The sequence below is a fragment of the Panthera tigris genome, chromosome E2 (assembly GCF_018350195.1).
Source record: "Panthera tigris isolate Pti1 chromosome E2, P.tigris_Pti1_mat1.1, whole genome shotgun sequence".
NCBI lineage: Eukaryota > Metazoa > Chordata > Mammalia > Carnivora > Felidae > Panthera > Panthera tigris.
The window spans coordinates 58,647,830-58,665,194 of record NC_056674.1 but is presented as its reverse complement, the minus strand read 5'-3'; the positions used below and the strand labels follow the sequence as shown (position 1 = coordinate 58,665,194).

Genomic DNA, 17,365 nt, shown 5'->3' with positions numbered 1-17,365 from the left:
CACGGGACTCTCCTGACACCAGTGCAGAGGGAACAGGGGAGGGAGGTACGAAACAGTGGGAGAAATAAACCGAAATGTTCTTTAGCTGAAGAAAGATTTGACTTCGCCTGGAGAAAGTCTTCAAAGGCGAAACCAACGGAAGCATGTAAATGCGTGGCCTTCCCCCACAGTGACCGTGACTTCCTGAACGCCTTTCGATGCAGCAGCAGCAGCAAAACCAAAGTGCTTGGCGCACACCTAATGAGCCGTCCAGTGCCCAGATGACGAAATTCTAAAAGGTTCCTGAAAGAAAGAGGAGAGGTCTGAGTAAAAGGACACGCTGTGTGCTGTAGCTACAGGGTTCAGTAGTATAAAGAGAGTTCTCCCCCTGGTGAGCTATCCTGTCCCTGATGGCGCCCGGCAGGGGAGGGGAGGGGAGGGGAGCAGCACGGAGTCCCCCGAGTCCTCGTAGCAGCGGAACAGAAAGTTCTGAAGCAGGTGGGAGTCAGCAGCGAGAGAGTAACTGCAGAGGGAGGGAGGACTCGCGTAGGATATGCGGTTTCGAAGGCGCACCTCCCTGCCTAGGGAGCCCCGGGCCAGTCGGAGATGGAGATGTAAACGTGGGAGGAAACGCGAGAGAATCCGGGGGTAATTCAAGAGCGTGTGCTCTCCCACCCGTAGTGTCGGGATGGGGGGGGGGCGTCCTAAGAGACAGACCCCGAGTGGAAGGAGGAACCTACTCCTCTGCTCCCAGTTGGGGTGTCGGGTCCTGGTTCGTACAGAGTCCGGACGCGCCGTCCGCCGGGAGCTCTCTGAGGAGTACCCCAAGTGCAAGATCAACCCATGCGTATTGAGTAGGAGTAGCTTTTGTAAGGCTGCCAGACGGCCTCTTAAATGCTCGAAAGCCCGTGAGTCCAGCTGCCCCCAAGCGGAGTTGATAAAACAGAAGATTCTTTGCCTTTCGGTGATGTTTGGGGGCAGACGCCCAACTTCGTCCTACTTCTAAAAAGGGGAAGGGAAGTCGCTAGGACAGTGCGGCTTGTGCCCCGGTCGCCGGGCAGCGGCCCGTCCTGCCAGCCCTCAGGAGGAGGGGCCTGCCCACCCTCCCGGGGCCTTACGTGGCCCCTCGGTGCTTGTCATCCCGTGACCCGCACATGCCTCACCCCAGACACCACCTGAGGGGAAGGAGACCTGTGACGACACAGGACCGCAGGTAAGAGGGCTGAGGACAGATGCGCCCGAGGAGCCAGCACAGGCGACGGGACGCTGGAGAGGGGAGACACGTCAGGAGAGAGCAGAGAGAACCGCTAACCAGGTCCAGGGCTGGTCCGCCTGGGGCCCGCCGCTCCGTCCGCGCTCGCACCACGGCAGACCTCCCCCTGCACGCCAGCGGCCAGGGCCGGATGATCTTACTGGGCACGAGACAGTGGAGCGCAAGTGAGGATTCCTTCCCTTCCCTCTGCCACCTCTAATCTTCCCGGGGAGCAGTGTTCTCGTCTGCCTTACCCCGCGGCCCCAGGAAGCACCTGGCTCGCACCTGACTCGGTTTCCAAAATGTTTATTCTGGTTCTCACACCCCCGGCCCCCAGCAGAAATAGGGATTGCTAAACTCCCTTCCCCTTTATCTGGGTCTAATCCAACCAGTGTCCCAAATAGTCCTAACGCTTAAGGACTCTAGTCATTTTCAAAACCAATTTTTGAAGGCGGCGGGGTCCCAAGGGAACCCTCAAAATAAATCCTACACACAACCCCAGACAAAAGCAAGAGGAGGAGGTTACTGGGTAGGTGAAGATACAGTCACTTCCCAAGGTCATTCTTCAATGGCTGCTGCCTACCTGTCCCCTTCCCCCTTTTCTCTCCCAGCTGAGGAAGGGGACAGCATCCTCACCTAGACTGGCTTATATTGTCTGCGTCATTGCCCTCCTAGTAATGGCTCAAATTGATGGAGCTGTTTTATTTTTATTTATTTATTTATTTATTTATTTATTTATTTATTTATTTTTTTAAGGATTTTTTAAAAGTGATCTCTACCCCCAGCATGGGGCTTGAGCTCACAACCACAATTTCGAGAGTCACACGCTCTACCGACTGAGCCAGCCAGGAGCCCCATATTGAGCTGTTTTAAATGCTGTGAAAGTTGTAAAATGTGGCCCCTAGTTTTTCCGACACTCCTCCTATTGAGAGAAGTGTCCGTTGTGTCTGTCCCTTGAGTCCAGGCTTTGGGACAGCGTGGTTAATAGGCTGTGGCAGGAGTGACTGCCAGCTTGCAGGAGGAGGCCGACACCGGCTGTCGGGGCCCAGCCACCATGCGGTGAGGAAGTCCCCGGCTGCCCAGGGCGAGGCCCACACGTAGAGGAACTGACCTCACCCCCTCACGAGCCGTGCGGGTGCACCACCTTGGAAGGGGGTCCCCCGGCCCCAGATGCGCCGGCTCAGCTGTCTCCTGGGGCAGAGACGGGCGCTCTGCTGAGCCCTGCCCAAATCGCAGGCGGGAGCGAGACGGGGGATTTTTGCCACTTCAAGTTTGGAGGGTGATCTGCTGTTCGAAATAGTCAGTTGTATAATGTTCGTATTGTGATATTCGTATATAGATTCTATGTATTCACACGTGTACGTGTCATCGAAGGTAAAATCTGTAAACACAAGTTACATGCGTGGATAAGCGAATGCCGAATTTCACTAAGTCCTCCCTACCGCTTCTGGGGGGGCCCCTGTTCACAGACCGGTATCCACCTGCCCTCAGCCCCCCGCTGGCCGGTCGTGAGGTGGAGTCTTAGGCACTGATCACAGACTATGCCAGCGCCCTCTGTGCGTCTTCCGTGCCTGTGGCCCGCCTTCGCCTGGTCACCCGAGGCGTCTTCCGGAAGGGGAACAGGGGAGGTGTGATCTCCCCGCGGCATGTCGGAGGCCTGCTCAGTCCGGAAGCGTGCGGGCCCGGGTGCCGTGCCTCCGTGTCCAGACTTCCTGCTGCCCTCGGAGCCCATCTGCGCGTCGCTAAGCAGCTCCCCCCACCCGTGGCGAGCCCCTGGTGTGATGGGCGCCGAGCCAGCGCGGCCTCTGCTGCCCGGAGTCGCCCGTGCCTCGCGGCATTGGTAGGCGAGGGGGCAGCGGCGGCCCGTTGCTGGTGTGCGGCAAAGCCCCTCCGGACCCCCCGGCCCCCGTGGGCCCCGGCCACTTGGCCGGTCCCTGTCGTCGTCTGGATTCTCACCAGAGACCGCCTGGACGGCCTTGCAGACGGGCGCACACTCCCGTGCCTCTGGCGGGCCAGGATTCCTTCCTGTGGATGGAGCCCTTTGTTTTCGGTGTCCCTAAATCACAAAGGTTAAAATGGGAGCTGACCTGTGACCATGTAACGTGGACGCTTTGCACTGTGGATGGTTTGGAAGCAATAAACTCAGGCCCCAAGTGCCGGGTTCTGAGCAAACCACACACGCCTCCCCTCCTCAGAGGGCGGGTTAACTTGTTCAGCCCTCGGAAGGACCCCACGAGGCGTGTACCCTTAGGCTCCCCGTTCCCGGGTCGGGGAGACAGGGCGAGGCCGGACGCGTCCCCTGGGGACACGCCGCTGGATCCCCTTTTGGCCACCAGCAGGGCCCCGGGGGGGACTGCAAGCCACAGTGGCTCGTGGGGACCCCAGAGAGATGACTTCATGGTTGAGGCGTGTGGGGGTGAAGCCGGGCACACGGGATTGGCGGCGAGTGCAGCTCCGACGTGGCGCAGCTGTGCCTTCTCAGGTGACGCGCCTTCCCTCTCCGTCACCGGAAGCTCTGCACGGCCTTTAGTTCACCTAAGCTGCCCACCAGGGCTTCGAGAGACGTGCTCCTACCAGCACCCCCGCCACACGGGTGGGGAGGCTGAGGCACGGGGAGCAGAAGCGCCTGCCGGCACTCACGGGAAGAGGGAGCGTCGGGACTTGAACTCAGGCCCTCTGACTCCTGCCCTCTCAGCCACAGCCTTCGCCATCTGCTTCTCAGGAGCCCTGGGGTCTGTGCGTACAGGGCCCTCTCTCGGGACCGGCACAGCTGTTTCGGGGTAGGGTTTGAGGCGGCATTGGCTCCCTCTTTTTACCTTTCCAAGGTTGGTTGGTTTTAAACAACTCCTGTGATTAGGAAGAGACCTCCTTGGTTGAGTTTGGCCCTTTCCTCCCCAAAGCCAGGTCCCCCTTAACACAGATCAAAGGGCCTGACTCCTCGAAATCGGGTTCGTGGGGGCACATCTGCTGCCCACGATCCGGTGGCATCGGTTTTCCGTGGGTTTGTCGGGAGGCCGGCTGCTGTCCCAACACAGACTCTGCACGGTGAACGGCAGGTGGCGCTGCCGCCCCGTGGAGAAACGGTCAGGGGTCGCTTCCTGGGGCCGGCGGCCGCCTCTCCTCTCCGAGGAGGGTCCCCTGACCCTCCCCCCGGGGAAGGCACCCTGGCGAAGACCCCTGGAAAGCTAACCGGAACCCCCTCACCAGGCCTCCGGCCGTTCGGACACAGATGGCCCAGCCCTCCCTGCTGCACGCGAGCCGTGACCACGTGGGGTTGCAGCAGGGCCCAGAGACGTGTGCTGCTGCGTGGCTTGCTTTGGGGGGATTTCCCAATACAGAAGCGTCTTTACCCTTTTTCAGAGGGTATCTGAGGACCTGGCTCGCTTCTCTGTGGCCATAAGCCCCAGACACGGGAGGACACGTGGTCCCTGCACCCGCCATGGCGTGGTAGTTTTAATAAGATGCTGGGAGAGGCTTGTCACTGTCTCTCCCCAGACCACTGTCCCGAGGCCACCGGGTATGGCCTACACCTTCGCTGCACAACCACGCAGAAAGCCTACACTCTGAGAGTTGGAGCGGGCCCCTCGCCGACTGTGCTCACAGTGGGGGCTTCCTGCCTCCGCTCGGGGCCCAGGGGTGCCCCGGCCTTGGTGGCATCTCCTCAGGATGTCGACCCAACCCCAAGGGTCCTGGTGCTGCGGACCCGTGATGACCGGGGTGTAGGTGCCACTGAATCTAGCCCCAGGCGAGGGCAGACACACGCAGGTGCCCAGTGTCTGTGGTGGTCTTCCTGTCACACCCGTAGACGTCCCCATCCCTGGAGCACACGCGTCAACGTTGGGAAAGGCCTGTGGTTTGCCTCAGTCCTGAAATCCAGCCGTGTCCCTTCATGAGTGGGCAAGGCTTGTCTGCCGGAGACGGCCAGCAAAGACCTCCCTCCTTGAAACAGCCCAGAAGATTCCAGAAGCAGAGCGGAGAAGCGCAGGGGGCCAGGGAAGTGACGGGGGCTGCCGTGGGGGGTGTGGGGTGGAAACCCATGAGATCCAAGTCTGTTACACCAGAAGGGAGTTGGATGTCAGAGATGTGAGCTGGTGCTGCTGGGCCAGTCTCCCCCCACCCCATCCGCATGACCCACACCCCCAGCGCCAGGCACGGGGTGTCCCGAGACCCCAGCAGAGGCTGCTTACGGACCACACTTCAACTCGCCCCTTTTCACCAGGCCGGGGGCTGGAGGAAAGTGGGTGCCCGGGAGCCATGGAGCACGGTGCTTTAGGGACGTGGGCTTTGCGTCTGAGTCCAGATTCCAGCTCTTGTCAGCGGGGTCTGGAGCAAGCCCCCTGACCGGTTTCTGCTGTGCAAGGCAGGAGTCGTCCGAGGACCTCCAACCCCAAGAAGGACCAGGCGCGTGTGGGAAGGGGGCTTGCTTGCCTGGGCTCTGCTTCCGCCGTCGGCCGTCGGCCCTCGGCCCTCCCCGCTGCTGGGGCTCAGAGCCGCTGCCTTCTCGGGGCAGGAGGGGGCAGCAGAGGCCACTCTGAGCCGACCTCACCGAGGCTTTTCTCAGGAGCCCGGAGACACTAGAGGAGACTCTGAGACTCGGCACTCGCCAGGACCCCCTGGAAATCTGTGAAAATCCTGGGTCCTGCCTCCAGAGAGTCGAATCGAGTGGGTGTCAGCCCGCCCCCCGCCGACCCGTGGTTTCAGCAGACACCCCAAGTGTTTCTGATGAGGGCGGCTCCACACTCAGAGTCTCCATCAGAAATGCAGTCGCAGGGCTCGGGGGTCTTCTGGCCCGGAGGTTAGGAGGTCCTCCGTGGGAAGGGCGGACAGTCCGTCCTGGGGCGCATGCTGGAAGATGGGGAGCTCAGCGGTTCCCGAACGGAGTGCTCAGTGGGAACCCCTGAGCAGAGGGCCCGTGAAGTACGGACTCTTGCATCTTGAGTGGCACCCACCCCCACCTGCCCCCCGGGTCTCTAGGAAGCAGGGCGAGCCACGCGTGGGGCTCGTGGTCACTCCCGTCTGGGCACCACAGAGCGAGGTCAGTCCGTTTGCTCCCGAGGACCATCATCTCATCAACCACTGCCCTTCATGGGTCGTGAGGACAGATAAGGAAACTGAGGCTCAGAGGCGATGCACCTTGCCCGGGTTAGATGGTGGCAGAACAGGGACTCTAGCTCTCTCTGTCCGCTCCCTCTGGGATGCCTGATGGCTGTTGGGAGCCTGGAAGCCTGGGGAGCCAGGCCCTTGTGGACCACCCCCTCCTTGTCCCCAGCTGTCCAGCCCCAAAGGGAAGAGAAAACTGGGACAGATGGGCTTTGGTGGGCCAGGCACCCTCCCCCATCAGAAGCGCGTACCTGAGTGCCTTCAGGCCGGGGGGCCAGATGTGGATCAGAGGCGAGCTCCAGGGATGGGGTGACGCCTGCCTGGCTGGGCCTGCAGTTTCCTGCTGCCTGGGACCGGGCGGCCAGGAGGCTGTTGGGCGCGCCCAGGACGCCAGCCCCCCCACCCCCAGCAGAACCCTGGAGTCCCTGCGATGTGTGACCCACAAACAGAAACATTATGGCGTAATCCCTGCCCCCTCCCCACGTCCAGGTGTTTTAATATTGGGGGGAATTCACGCACTTAGGGTCCAGGACCGCCCCTCTGAGGTATGCTTCAGGGGCGTCTGGATTAATTCTACCCAGGAGGCTGTTTACATGCGCAGCGGGGGTGGTTTGACACCAGGCTCAGAAACGCCTTTGCAGTTTAAGATTGTAACCTGCGTACGCACGCTTTTGTGGGGGTGCACGTGGGAGCTCCGTGGCCCCTGTGCACTTCGGGGCTGAAATGGGCCCTGCGGGGGAGGGGGGGACAGATGCCAAGCAAGCCCGTTCCGTGAGTCACCTGTAGCAGCAGGGCGGTGTGCAGTCTCGAACATGGGTCTGGAGACAGTTTCGCTGCAGTGTTCGGGCCCTTTCTGGGCCCAGCTCTCCTCGCTGGGAAGGCTTTTCTCTCACCCCCAGGCCCCTGGTCAGACTGGGAGACAGAGGCCAGGCCCCATCCTGGGGCTCCCTGGCCGGTTTTCCTGCACAGTCCCCTCTGCGTGCCTCCCCCGCAGCCAGCCCGGGGCGTGGGAGCGCTGGGAGGGCCTGTAGAGACACAGGTGTCCTCGGGGAGGTGAGCAGGAAGCGGGGCTCACCTCCGCCCGGGCCTCTGGGCCAGAGGCGCCAAAGCCAAGCACAGCCGGCGCGCACGAGGTCTCTGGCGCACCAAGGGACCGAATGAGTGGGCGCGGAGGCTGGAGACACGGCCGGAGACTGGGGAGCTCGCTGGCTGGGCTGGCATTGGGTTTCTCCTAATCAGCCCCGCTTCCCGGAGCCTTGGTCCTAATTGGGGCGCAGTCTCCACAGCGCGCGGCGCGGGAGGGAGGACGAGACCCGCTCTTGCCTGCGGAAGTTGCCTGGATGTGAACGCAGCCCAACATTCCTGCGCTGGAGGCCCGGGGGATTTTCTCCGGCCCGGCCTCGTTTTCTCAGGCACCGGTGGCTGCCCCAGTGGCCTCCAGCCCAGGAGGACCGTGCCTTCTCTGCTCGCTGGGCACCCACTCCCGCAGCGCAGGGCCAGGCGCGTGCTGGAGACAGAGGGCTGTGCCGCCGGGGGAGACCCCCGACCCCCGACGCTTCGGCCCACCAGAGCCCCAGGGTGAAGTCGCCGGCCTTTTCCTGTACCCTTTATCTCATTTTATAGACAGCGGTTCGTTTGGGACATTAATTGCCTGGGCGAGTTTGATAATTTTGATGTAACCGAGCACTGGAGAAATTACCCTCACGTCCAAAATGTCAAATTTGAGAAGAACCAGGTTCAGAGGCTCGCGACCCCACGACGCGCAGAAACTGCGGTGGGTCCTGGCATGGCCGCCCGACAATGGGACTTTATTGTGTTTGTTTTCTTAGGTGGGCAGGGACGGCAGTGGAAAGAGGGTGGTCGGCTGGAGACACAGGTTTTTAAACAGTGTTCCCCACCCCCCAGTGACTCGAGGGGGAATGTTCGCGAATGGAAATGTTTGTCACCTTGCTCTCCCAGCAATGGCCCTTTTCTGGCTTAAATTTTACTCACTTCTCAGTTGGGGAAAACCAAGTGTAGAACACCAAACAAGACAAAAACAACAACAAAAGCCCTATGAAAAGCCTTAAAGTTGTCTCACAATTTAGAACAGCCTGACTATGGGAACATTAAAGTCTGACACTCGAAGTAAAACTCTCATTGGTGGCAAAAAAAGGTGAAAAAACAAAACCCAACATATCACAGATCTACTTATATATATATATATGGTTTTCCCTGGGGGAAGAAGAAAGAGTACAGTTTTTCTTTCAACATTTGATTATTTCTTTAAAACGAGAAATGACATTTAGAGCGGAGAGGCTCTTCTTAAAAACAGAGGCCAAGAAAAATAGTTCCTCGTGTCCAGATTTCATTTCAATGTGAAGTGAAGGATGGAAAGAGGAGGAATAGAAGAGAGAGAGAGAGAGAAAAGGGGGGAAAAAGTATTCAGAATCCCCCATATTTTAAATACAAAATAAGTCTAGAGGTTCCAGGCTGGTTTCTGTGTAGATTTTGGGGTTTGGAAGATATTCTACAATCCCAATCCCGATAAAATACTCATGCGATTTTATTTCTGGTTGATACAATGTTAAAGGCCATGTACAAATGTTACACATTTTTATTTTTGTTCTTTTTTTAGGAAAAAAATACACAAAAGGCAAAACATCCTCAAATTGTCATTTTCTACAGTGCAGAAGGAAATTTAAAATACGGTCACAAATGCTGCACCCCAGCAGCCATAATACTAAAAAAAAAAAAAAAAAAAAAAAAGGAGGGGTAGTCCTTCATTTTATATATATATTTATATAAACATATGGAAATTTGTTTTTACACAGATCGGACTTTGTTTCAAATTTACAATGGATCTCTAAAAAAAAAAAAAAATTCTATGCGGCAAATATTGCCAACAAAGTTACACCATTAATACTGATAAACGGAGGAGCCTATGCGGTGTTTCGATTATCAGGGAAAAGAGAAGAATAAATAACAGAATGAGCCTTTTGCTATAGTTTAAAAAGTGCCTTAACCTTCCTGTGTCACCGCGATCCTGAATCTGTGCGCTCACCGGCCTTCCCTGCCCCCGCGCCGTGCCGGGCTCCCCTCGCGCTCCCACCGGGCAGGCAGTACAGTAGAGATCGTAGAGATCAGGAGACAGTCGGGTCTCGTGAGAAAAACCCCCGCCGAAAAAGTCGAAACGCAACTCGAGACAAAACCAAAAGGACTGTAGAGAAGGCAGAGGAGGGCGGAGGGGACGGGCCGAGCCCTGCATCGGGCTCCTTCTGGTTTCCTTTTGTACGAAGAACAGTGGCTTCAGAAATGCAAGTCCGCACCAAGGTCCACCTGCGGTCGCCAGAGGGCTTCTGAGATGGGGAGGGAGACGTGATTTCTTGCCCCCCCCCCCACCCCTGGAAACACGGCTCTGAGAGGAGACTTGTGTGTTCCAAGACATTCTTTCCAAAAAAAAAAAAAAAAAAAGTAAAAGTAAAAAGATAAATACTCAATCAAAATATAAAAGTATTTGATAATGATGGTCTCACATGTTTGCCTTTCTTCCGAAAGCCTTCCCCCACCTTCGCCGCTGGAGGGAAGGCGGGGAGAGACCTCAGCTGCTTTCTTGTTTGGGTGTCGAGGGTTTCCCCCAGCACAGCACCTTCTCAGCCGGCTTCAACTGGTTCAAACATAGATTTTTATTTACCAACAGCTGCAGTCAGACCAAGCCCCTCAGCCACCATTTGTTAATTTTTTGAGGGAGCGGGTGGAGGAGGTGCCGACCACCGCTGAGCTGGGTCTTTCTTTGCCTTGGGGACTCCTTTCCAAATAATCCGGGTGGGTAGGGGTCAGACCCTTGTCTTCTGCCTACGGTTATACCTCAAGAATAGAGCAGTTTCTGCGACGGGTTCCGGGTCCCCGTGCCAGGCCACCCGTGCCCAGAGGGCCCCGCGGGCTGCGGTCTCACATCACGCAGGGCTTGATGTCTTGGTAGGTGACCTGCTGGTGGTAATAGGAGCCGCTGCCGGCCGAGTGCATGGACGAGGGCGCCATGGTGTTGAAGGAGAAGACGAACTCCTTGCGGTCACACATGCCAGGCGACTGGGAGTGATACCTCGGGATGCCTGCAGAGGAGGGACCGGAGAGCAGGGAACACAGCGTTAGGATGGGGCCCAGGGCTCCAGGAGGAGAAGGCCGCCTCCAGGCCCGGGCGCAGGGGCCCACTGCCTCCCTACGCCCCACCGAGGTGCCAGAGTCCCAGAGCTCTGGCCTCAGGCGGGTCCAGGCGGCCCCGGGGGTTCGGGCCGGGCTCTGTGCTCCAGCAGAAGATCCCAGGACCCCAGGGACAACCACTGCTTCCTGGGTGCCGGAGGCCTGGGCCTCCTCCACCTCCGTCACCGAGTCCGGGGCTGGGGCTTCCTGAGGCCACAGGGGAAGGGGTGAGGGGGCCGCCGCGGGCCAGGAGACCGCAAGGACAGCCTGGCCTCCGCCTCCAGGGCCAGCCCAAGGCCTGTGCCCGGTGCTGGGGCACCCGCCTCCCAACCCCAAAGGCTGCGAGGCCCTGGTACACGACGGGAGCCTTCTCCAGGGGAAGAGCCCCTTGGAGAAGGGCCCCCTGCCCCCTGCCTCGGGGTGAAGAGAGGCAGCCAGAGCCCGGAGTCTGAAGCGGGGCGATCGCCGCCGAGGGGTGGCCCTCCAACCTCCAGGCTGGCTCCTGCCTCCCTTAGGTGGCTGACAGCTGAGCCCTGACAGGCCCCGCGTAGCTCCTCCGAGCCCTTTCCAGAACCAGACCCAGGGAGGCTGGCGGGTGCCGGAGGAGGGTGCCGGGCGGGAAACTGTTCCTCCTTGGAGGCGTCCTCCTTGGAGGCGTCCTTCTTGGAGGGGTGAGGAGGAGGGTATCTGGGGAACAGAAAGCCCAGAGCTCTGAAACAAAGAGTCTGTGGGGCCTGCACCTCTAACTCTTGGTCTGGGCCTGGCCACAGCCCCTGTGTGCCTCTGTCACCACAAAATGTGCCCCAACCCGACATTCCCAAGGCCAGGCCTGGTTCCCCAGGAGCCCAGCGTGCTGGGCCTCTGAACACCCGGCCCAGGCAGCTTGGGGCCTAACTCTCCCTCTCGGCCCAGGCAGCTTTCCGGTGGGGACTACGGAGCCAGGCGGCCAGGGCCGGGCTCCCGCTCCATATCCTGGGAACGTGCTGAGGTGTGTGAGGGGGCTGAGGACCCAAAGGGATGTAAAACATCGGGGTCTGAGTCTTTTTTGGCGAGGAAGGGGCCTACTTGGCCAGACTGGGGGCTACCAGCAGCGGGGAGTTGGAACCGAAAATGAGAAGCAACAATTATCGTGGCCCAAATTGCTCTCCCCCCCCGCGCTCACCCCTCAAAGTGGGGGAGGTCCGGCCAAGACGTAGCTTGGCCAGCCGCTGCCTCCCCCAAGCACCGGGGCCGGCACCCCACGGAAGTGGCCGAGAGTTCTCGCCCGGGGCCGTCGGCGGTTTGGGCGCCGGCTCTCGGGAGCAGCGCGCCGAAAGGATGTCGGAGGCCCCCGGGACCGGGACAGCCCTGGTCCCCCCACTCACCTTGCAGCTCGGCTGGGGCGTTGTGACTGTTCTGGTGTAGATACGGCTGGTCCAGGGAGTGCGTGGAGAGGCTGCCGGACAAGGGGTTGGCCGTGGGGTTGCAGGGGGACAGGGGCTGCTGCTTGATGTAGGAGGCGCCGCTGTTGAGCGCGGCAGAGGCTGAGGGCGGCCAGGCGGCCGTGGAGCCCGAGTAGACCGCGTGCGGCTCCATGACCCCGCCGGCGGCCGCAGGCAGCAGCGGGGAGGCCGGCACGGAGCTGTCGTGGTGCGGGTACTCACCGGCCGCGGCACCGCCACAGCTGCCCATGTACGAGTGGCCGCCGTTGGCGGGCAGGTGTGGCACCGAGTGGCTGGGCAAGGCCATGCCGTCCACGTTGCCCGGCAAGTGGCCGTTCATCATGCCCAGGCCGCCCTCCAGCGCCAGGCTGTTGGGCGGGCACGAGAGGCCGCCCGCGGAGCTCTGGAAGCCGTAGGTGTCCGGGAGGTGGTTGAAGCCCAGCCCGTTCATCATGCTGTACATGGGTTTGAGCGCCTGGCATTTCCTTCGGAAGCCGCGCGGCCGCCGCCGAAAGGAGCCCTCCTCGAACATGAACTCGCTGGCCGGGTCGATGGTCCAGTAGTGGCCCTTGCCGGGCCGCCCCAGGCCCTTGGGCAGCTTGATGAAGCACTCGTTGAGCGAGAGGTTGTGGCGCACCGAGTTCTTCCAGCCCTGGTAGGAGCCGCGGAAGAAGGGGAAGCGACTCTGCAGGAACTGGTAGATCTCGCTGAGCGTCAGGCGCTTGGTGGGCGAGCTCTGGATGGCCATGACGATGAGCGCGATGTACGAGTAGGGCGGCTTCTCGGGGCGCCGGATGCCGGCGTTGGTCTTCTTGGCCTTGGACGGGCCGGACGACGCGGGGTCCATGGCCGCGCCGCCGCCGCCGCCCCCGCCGCCGCCGCCGCCGCCGCCGCCGCCGCCGCCGCCGTGCGGTGGCTGCTGCTTTTCGGGCGCCGAAGACATCGGGTGGCTGCTGCTGCCGCCGCCGCCGCTGCCGCCGCTGCTCTGCGCCGCCGACGAGCCGGGAGGAGGAGGAGGAGGAGGAGGAGGAAGAGGAGGGGGGGGAGGAGGGCGAGGGGGAGGGGGCTGCGCGCGCGGGGCTGGCTGCGCCTCTGCCGTCATCCGCGGCCACTGCTCCGGAGCGGGCCTCGGCGCGCCCTCCCCCGGCCGCCCGCCCGTCCTCCCCGAGGAGCGGCTGGATCCGCCGGCGGTTGGCGCGGGGCCCCCCTCTCCCCAGCTCCCTCCTCCCCCCCTCTCTCTCCTCCCTCTTTCCCTCTCGCCCTCCCACTAGGGAAGGAGCCGAGCGGAGGCTGAGGGCAGCCTCTTTGCCGCAGCCCCGGCAGAGGCCGCGAGGAAGCCCCCTCCCAGCCCGTGTTTTGGGGGGAGGCACCACCTCCGGGGGCCTGCGGCCGTGCGCCCCCGCGGGGAGCAGCTCCCGGCCCCCGCCACCCGTGGCGCTCGGCTCCACGGCTCCAGCCAGGCCGCCCTCACCGCGTCTTCTCTCCGCGGCGTCCCGCGGGCCGGACCGAGACCCTCCAGGAGTTCCCTCCCCTCCCTGCCCCCCTCCGAGCCCCGCGTTGGTGGGCGCTTAAAGGGCCCCCACCCTCGCCGCCCGGGGGCCGCCGGCAGAACCGCCCCGCCTCCACCAACCTGGCGAGCAAGTGTTAATGCGCCCTCGGCCCGCGGCTCGGCCCCGCTGCGCGCAGCCCCCCCCCCCCACCCCCCCCACCACCCCACTCCCCGCCTTCCCGGCCCCGAGGCACGGGCACCCGGGGCCTTTCCCGACGCGTACAGCCCGGCGGCAGATCGCAGACTGCGGCGGCGGCGGCGGCAGCGGGCACCAGGCCGTGGCCACCGCGGACGCAGCCGGCTCAGCCACGGGTCCCCGCGGCCAGCGGGCGTCCGTTCCCGTGAGGGCCCGCCTACCCGCTCTCTCCCCGCCCCGGGAAGGACTGCGCTGCGCCCGGGACTTTTTGGACTCGCCCAGAAGCGCGCGAGCAGGCGGGCGGCCGCGGAAAACGAAAGCGCAGGGCGGGTCGCGGCCGCTTTGTCTCAGGCGCCGCGGCCCGGCCGGAGCGAGTGAGAGCTGCCGGGCCTGCGGGGACCAAAACCGCACAGGCTTTCCGAAAAAGCGGCCCCGCTCATTTCTCATCCACGCACTCAGGCACACGCGTGCATACACTGGTGCATGTGCAAACCCTGGAAATGAGAATTCCGGACGTGCAAACTCACACCCATTCGTGAGCGCCCGCTCACGCACACCTTGCTCAGGCATGTGCGCACCCAAGTAACGCGCTCGCTCGCTCGCGCGCGCACACACACCAGGCCCACGGGGCTTGAAATTCGCACCTACTCTCGCTCACGTGTACGCTAGCCAAGTTCCAGTCTGAACCCACATGCTTCCTAGGGGTCCCCCTCCCACACACGCACACAGTGAAAATCCGCCTGGTTGGCCCCGCAGCGTCGGTGTTCCCCGCTTTCCAAGAACAGGTTCCGATTTCTCGTAGATGGTAAAGGCCCTGGCAGGAAGTTTATACGGCTCAACGTAAACACGTTCTGGGGATTCTTTAATAATAATAGAGAATTCCGCGTGCGCGGGGGGGAGTTGGCCTAATGCCCCTGTGGGTCGGCCTGCCGCCGCCGCGGGGCCTCTGACACTGCGCGCCAGGCCAGGTTCCGGAAGGCAGCCTGCGCGCGGGCGGGGAGCACAGGCCCTGGCGGCCCTCTCGCGCCAGGCTGTCCGCCGCACGGGGCTCGCACGCACGCACGCTGTCCCTCGCAGTCCCGGGGTGGGGGCTGGGGCTGGTGGGGGCGGCCGGGGGCGGAGGGGGGGTGTGGGGAACAGTGGCGCCGAGCCTGGGACCGCGCAGGAGCTGGGCGCAGCACACGGCAAGCGGGGACCCAGGTGAGTGCTGTTCGCGCGCTGACTGAGGGGCGCCGAGCCCAGCCTCTCCGGCCGGGGCCCTGGGCCGAGAGGAGGGAGGTGAGGGGTGTTTTTTCGCGGGTCGTCGCCAGGAGCCTGGATGCCTCGCCTCGGCGGGAGCTGGGGCCAAAGACAGATGCCGGGCTCGGAGTGCGCCCGCCCCGCGGCGCTTTTCAAAGCCCGCCGTCCTCTCGGGTTCCTCTGGCTTCCTTGTCCCCCGCTGTCCCCCCCTCCTCGCTCAGACGCCTTCAGCCTCGGCCGTAGACGCCTCCTCGTCGCCTTCGGGGCGCCTGGCACCTCCGTGCGAGGAGCTGGGAGCTCGCAGGCGTAGCGTGCCCCGCGGTCGCCGCCTTCCCAGGCCGAGTGGCGCTCGCGGGAGAGGAGAGAGTCCCCTTCTCCGTGCTGCGTCTCCGCCCGGCTCCCCGGCCTAGGGGAAGGGTGTGGGGGACGTGACCACGTTGTGTGTGGTTGTACCTCCGCGCAGGTGGGCGCGCACAGGCAGACCCACCCCCGCTGAACTCAGCCCAGCCGACATCCACAGGCCACGGGTACCCTGAGCATCCCGCACAGCCTCCGGTACATCTGGGCATCCAACACCCCTCGCACAGCTCGGGCGCCCCAACCCTCGCACCAACGCACAGGCCTGCCCACCGCAGAGGACACGCTTCCCGTTAAGTGCACACACCCCTACGCTGCGCATTTGCCCACGCACAGCCAGCCGCGTGTCCACCCGCAGTGGCTCGCGCAGCCCCTCCATTAGCGTGCACACGCGTTCTTAGTTCTCTCTGGCCCTCTCTCCATCAAATTTCTTTTCTTCTTTTCTTTCCTTTTCTTTTTTTTCTCTTTTTCTTTTTTTTTTCTTTTTCTTTCTTTTTCTTTTTCTTTTTTTTTTTTTTTTTTTGGACCAAACAGCAGCCGCAGGCTAGGAGGCCCTAGCGGTGCGGGGAGGGAAGTTCCCAAGAAGGGGTCGCTACCGCCAGCTGCTGGGAGAACATCTGGCTTTCAGCAGAGAGGCCGGTGGGGGAGGCTGTCACACTCCCCAGCCAGCTAGGGGTGCAGCCAGCGCGAACCCAGCGGCTCCCAGAAAGCGATAGTAACGCCTCTGTTTTGCTGATGGGGCGCCTTCAAAGAGGGGGGTCTATAGAACTTGAAGTCGGGGGGGACACTTTTTCCACTAGCCCCTTCCCTCCCGGGTGCTCTCCAGTTGGGAGGGGGCTGCAGATGCCATCTTTGGCCGACCCCGCCGATCATTTCCCCCCTCCTGCAAATCAAGATCTTTCACTGGCTCCTCCGGGGGCTCTGGGGGTGTTTTGGGGTAGGGGAGCTTATGCCTTCCCGGGGAGGAAGTGTGGAGTTGGGGCCCCACCTGGCCTCCACTTACCCCTCAGACTCTGACAGCAAACTGGACTCTGCAGGGAAAGCGCAGCGGTTACCTTGCCCAGGGAGAGGGGGCCTGTGGCGGGATCCTCAGGAATATTGCAGATGGAGGCTCTCCCTAATCTCCACCCAGGCGGGAGGCAAAGGTGGGGGTGTGAGAAAGAGGGCAGATGAAATGAGCCCCCAGCTCTGTAATTTGGAGGGGACCCCCCAGTTGTAGGGAAAACCACATCCATAGCAAGGAAGGCTTTTCTGTATGCCCCGGAGACTAGCCTCTCAACTCTTACGTTGGCCGGAGAAGCCTCGCTTGACCTTGCGCCTTGGGGTGGGGAAACCGAGGCCCAGTAAGGCCCTGGCCTGGATCAGCCAGCGCTGCCAGGAGAACGCCTCTCCATCTTTTCTCTCTACCCCCCAAGACAGACCATCACTGCATTTGAGCCTCCCGCAGCCGCCTCAGTGCAGGCCGAGAGTGGAGACAATGAATTTAGAAATGCTTCTGTGGCCCCACGGCCCCTGCTTCCCAGGCGCACAGGCCCAGGGACCAGTTGGGAATCTGGTGATGACAAGAGAGTAGCAGCTGTCACCGACACAGTGATAACATCAGGACTTCTCAACCGCTGGCTCTCTCCAGGTGCTGATCCCAACCTTATAAACACCCCCTTGGATGTTCTTAACCTTTCTAAGGGCTGTGAATCCCTTTGACAAACTACTGAAAACTGTATCCTGTCCACCCTCCCCCGCTCCAAAAGGCACATACCAGTGACATTCATAGAATGACGTTCAAGGTCCCACCAAACACCTGGAGCCTATCCATGAACCCACGACCTCCCACCCATGAACCCAGGACCCAGCTTAAATGCCTCAAAGGTACCTGTTTAACCTTCACAGAAGCCGCTACCAGGTCCACGTTATCCCTCCCTTTAGAGAGGTCCCCCCCCCCCCCCCCGCGCCATCCCGCCAGGTTATTCTGAGTCCTGGGTCATCCTGCAGAGCCCAGCTGCAAATCCAGGTCTGACCGCAGAACCAGGAATTAAGCCCCAGGCCACAGGGCAAGGGTCTGCAGCGGGAAAGGCAGAGAGACCCTCTCTCTGCCTGTGCACCGGGGATGATTGTGGGCCACATTCCAATCCAGCATTCACCATGTAGGGATGTTG

General features: G+C 61.6%; 1 protein-coding gene and 1 long non-coding RNA gene across 2 annotated transcripts in view; one reads left to right on the top strand and one right to left on the bottom strand.

Moving 5' to 3' along the window:
* Positions 1-9,336: 9,336 nt before the first annotated feature.
* On the bottom strand, positions 9,337-12,889 carry FOXF1 (forkhead box F1). Its single transcript, XM_007082820.3, has 2 exons — positions 11,875-12,889; positions 9,337-10,422 (listed from the first exon to the last, which is right to left on the bottom strand). Exons 1-2 carry the CDS (start codon positions 12,872-12,874, stop codon positions 10,262-10,264), a joined length of 1,161 nt encoding a protein of 386 aa, XP_007082882.2. The 5' UTR covers positions 12,875-12,889; the 3' UTR covers positions 9,337-10,261.
* Positions 12,890-14,744: 1,855 nt separating this feature from the next.
* Positions 14,745-17,365, top strand: part of LOC122234166 — a 47,244-nt gene continuing 44,623 nt past the window's right edge. Inside the window, exons 1-2 of the long non-coding RNA XR_006211941.1 lie at positions 14,745-14,816; positions 16,628-16,842. This is a non-coding gene — a long non-coding RNA (uncharacterized LOC122234166). The remainder of the gene's footprint in view (positions 14,817-16,627; positions 16,843-17,365) is intronic.